Source organism: Drosophila albomicans, chromosome 2R (genome assembly GCF_009650485.2).
Source record: "Drosophila albomicans strain 15112-1751.03 chromosome 2R, ASM965048v2, whole genome shotgun sequence".
Taxonomy (NCBI): Eukaryota; Metazoa; Arthropoda; class Insecta; order Diptera; family Drosophilidae; genus Drosophila; species Drosophila albomicans.
The window spans coordinates 15,320,312-15,324,483 of NC_047631.2; the positions used below are offsets into that span (position 1 = coordinate 15,320,312).

The window sequence follows — 4,172 nt, forward strand, 5'->3', positions numbered from 1 at the left end:
ATTTGCGACAATTTGTGCGTTGCAAACATTCGTTACTCTGCATAGGAGACTTCATTTTGATTTTTTATTTCTTTGTGGCGAAGTCAAGAGTTCAATGCACTTAGGGCACTGCATTAACTGTAATGTGTAGCTGTTTTCAGTCGCCATCAGCTGCCAATTAACTGTAAATGTCACGGGCTCACTTCAAGACATTAATCATAATTAGTTATGCCACACGACAGCAGCAGCCACGAACAACAGCAACAACAACAACAACAAGAGTAACAACAGCAGGAACAACATCAACAACCACAGCAACACCAAAGTGGTCATTGATATGTAAACAATTAGAGTTGATTTGAAAAGGCGATTCGAGTTCAAATATGAGCTCAAGTCGAGTCGAGTCGAGTCGAGTTTAAGTGGCAACATGGCAATGCGCTATTGTTGAAAGTTTGTACAACAATTAGCAAAATGTAGCGCAAAGGTTTTTAGGGCTTGTTGTGTGCGGTTGTTTGTTGCTGTTATGCATCTACGTAACGTAAATGAGTTAACAACAACAACAGCGACAACATCACGAAATGGAAAGCAATAATGGTGCACATAACTGGCTTTAGATTTGAAACGATTCACTTTACTACAGACAATTCGGGCACCGCTGCGTATGCGTAATATGTGCCTTTGGGTGGTTTTGTTTGTATAGGAGCATGTGCGTGTATGCGTTGTATTGTGTTGCGTTGCGTTGTGTTTAACCCTTTCGAGAAGTTATCTAATCCAATTAGGAGCTGTCGCAGCATTAAAGTTTCCGAGCGCAACATTGCGTAAATTGTACAATGGGCGTGGCATAAGGCAACAGCAAATATTTTGGCACACAAATTGTTGTTGCTGCCGCTGACGCTGCTGCTGCTGCTGCTGCTGCTCTCGATTAAGTTTGGAGCGCCAACTGACAAAATTCGTTATAAAATTGCAATGCAATGGACGTTGGCAGCAAACATTTTAAACAATTATAAAACTTGTTTTACGCTTCACAAAACTATACAAAAAATTAAACAAAAAGAAAAACTGCAGCAACTGCAACGCAATGGCAACAGCAAAGTGCAACAAACAATTTGCCATCAAATGCGCCGCAGCTGTCAAGTGCAGCTACATCCCCTCGACGCTCTTTTTTTGACTCTGATTTTCGATATGTGAGTTTTTCGGGGAATGAACTGATTTGTGTTTTACGGAAAACATTTCACAAATCATTGCTGACTAGTTGCTTACAATTTTACAGAATTTCTGTTAAATCAAATTCACATGAATCAATTGACAATGCAGTTGACAATGTTATCAATTGAAATCTGATTAAGCACTGAAGGTGTATCTAATTCCTAAAATAATCAGCTTGCCTTTGTGTTTATTTTAAGAAGCATATCTTTCAATTGTTATTCATTTTACTGTCGAATAGAAGTATTTCAACAAATAAAATGTCACATCAATCTATAGAAGATGGAAAACTGATGGCAGTTATAGGCGATGAGGTTAAACTGCGTTTTGGGTTATAAGTTTTAATTTAACTATTTTGTTTTTGTAGGATACTTGTGTCGGATTTTTGCTTGGCGGCATTGGGGAAATTAATGAGCAGCGCCAATCTAACTTTATGGTTGTAGAGAAAGGTAAGTGTCGAAAGTTGATAACTATAATTTGTATTTATTTAGTTCATTATTTTGGCAGATACAACTAAAGCCGAAATTGACCAGTGCTTTAAGCGTTTTGTAGCACGCGAAGATATTGCAATCATAATGATCAATCAGATATACGCAGACATGATACGCACAACTCTCGATAAGCATTTGCTGCCTGTGCCCACAGTGCTGGAAATACCTTCAAAGCAGCATGCATACGACTCCAGCAAGGATTCCATTCTAAAGCGTGCTCAAGTAAGTAAAACAACGAAACGGATTCCATTACATTTCTGTTAATTTAAGCACCAAAAAAAAAAATTACTACCTAGGGCATTTTGAAGCCAGCTGGGCGACGTCGTTAACTCAATGGGTTCTCAGCAATCTTTAACATTACTTATATGCGTTTTAAAATAAAATTTGCATAGCTTATGTCGACAGCTTTGAAATGCTTTTGACATTGTTGCCAACTTGATGGCACAATTGATTTGAAAAGTTTCGCAAAATAGAAAAGAACAGAACAGAGCAACAATACAAAAAAATAGCAGGCACCACAAATATTCATACAACTTTTCAAGTTTGCGTTTTAAGGAAATTGCTGCAAAAAAGTAAAAGAAGGGTACAAAACATAAGCCACGAAAACAAAAATCTGTGGAAAAGTAGCGTTGCACGTTGAGCGTTGAACGTTGCACAGGCAACACAGCCGCAACAACAGCACCACCAATAACAAAAGTAACAACAAAGTGAGCGAAAACGATACAAATAAGCGCTGAAAATGCCAATACATGGCAAAATGCAAGTCGAAAACAAAAGCACGAGCAGAAGAACGCAACAAGATACAACAACAAAAAAGTTACAGAAAACTCTTGAAAAGAGAGCGCACATTGATACAATTTACGCTGCAGGGCTTGAGACACTACCTTACAGAGTTTGAGGCATGCGGCATGCGGCATAGAGCATGAGGCATTAGGCGTGTGGCGACGCCTTCCTTGAGCGCTTAGCGCAACAAAAGCATGCGAAAACAATATTTGCGCAAAGTATTTTACAGCAAACTTTTCGCGCCAAGAAGTTAACAAAAAGGCATTCAAAAAGTTGGGACAAGTTCGCCTTTTAGAATGCCTAGCTTCAGCAGTAGCAGTAGCTGTAGCTGCAGCTGTAACTGGATCTGTGGGCGTGGCTCGTTGATGGTGCCGCCCGAAAGTAGACAACGCCATTACGCGTTCGATGCGAGTCGATGCCTGCAAGTATGCAACGATAAATCGCACTGTAAATAATTGCACATTCGCCCGCTGCTGAAGCTTCCCTATTGAAATTTAATGAGCCATGCAATTTGAGAGCATCGAATTGGCTGGCTGTCAAAAACCAGCACAGCAGGTACAAATTCTGACAACAAAATGGCGTGCAACGTTTTTGGGGAGAGCCTAATTAACCGCGGGCCTGACACAGTCGTTGCGCCGAATTTTAAAGCGGTGCACGATGCGTATACGTAATCGCATTTCGTTTGATCTGCCAAATGCATTCGACAACTCAACTGTAAACGCCACACCAATGCCACAGCGAACCTAACCAACATGTGAACAGATACAAAGTGTGTTCCATAAGGGATCGACAGCTACAAGGTAAGGCTTCAACCTACGAGTACTCGTAAGTACGATGCAGTTACGAATTATCCTCGATTTTTAATTGGGTATAGTTCATTAGTGTAATATGATTTTCTTATATTGAAGTTCGTTTCTATTGTATCTTGTAAACCAATAACGTGAATAAAAAGTAAAACGCAACTTTTTAAACTTTTAAAAAGAAAAGACATTATTGCCTGATAGTCGAAGCTGTCTGGTTTTAAATAGTTTTTCTTTGCTGTAAACATTTGATTTGGTGCTGAGACATTTTTAATTAAAAAACAAGAACAACTCGCTACGCAATGTAATGTTGTAGCCATATACAATTCTTGAAATAGCATCAATTGGCTGCCTCAGACGGAGATAGAAGGGCGCTTTAAAGTCTTTCTGTTTTTTTTTTTTATTTTTTTTTTTAGTTGAAGGATAAAAGGAGGATGTTGCAGAACTTTTGACATACGACGACAAGGCTGAAGAGAATGGTAAATGGTGGATGGAAAGAAGGAAAACTAAATAAATAAGTGAATGACAAAAGTCGAGCCAGTAGCTTTGCGTGCAGCAGCACAACTTTTGCACGAACGGGAGTCTAGAAAATAAATAAATAAAATTATTCAAAAAGTAGTTTTGGATTCTCATGACAGCGCTTAAAAAACAAACAGCTGAATGCAATTTCAAAATGAGAGAATGAAATGTGATAATAAAAGAAACGCTGGCGATAACAAGACACTGTGAAACAGAGACTACAAAGACGTTCGAAATGCTCATTGCCTCTTAGACCAATGTAAATGAGATGCACAGCCTTTAAAGGATCTGAAAACAGCTTGTCAGAGTAGTATCAAGTGCTAATTGAAACTGACAACTGGAAGCGGAGCACAAAAGACAATGCCAACCCCATTTTTGGTATTCCGATTTCAATTAC

General features: G+C 39.0%; 1 protein-coding gene across 2 annotated transcripts; it reads left to right on the top strand.

The window, feature by feature from the left end:
- Positions 1-1,336: 1,336 nt before the first annotated feature.
- LOC117575947 (V-type proton ATPase subunit F) lies at positions 1,337-3,837 on the top strand. Of its 2 annotated transcripts, none has more exons than XM_034260409.2 (4): positions 1,337-1,496; positions 1,550-1,631; positions 1,690-1,895; positions 3,673-3,837. In XM_034260409.2, the coding sequence occupies exons 1-4, from the start codon at positions 1,443-1,445 to the stop codon at positions 3,706-3,708; spliced, it is 378 nt and encodes a 125-aa protein (XP_034116300.1). In that variant the 5' UTR covers positions 1,337-1,442; the 3' UTR covers positions 3,709-3,837. The 2 variants fall into 2 exon arrangements, with proteins under 2 accessions (XP_034116300.1, XP_034116301.1); XM_034260410.2 differs by lacking the exon at positions 3,673-3,837 and adding an exon at positions 1,970-3,398.
- The last annotated feature ends 335 nt before the right edge of the window (positions 3,838-4,172 follow it).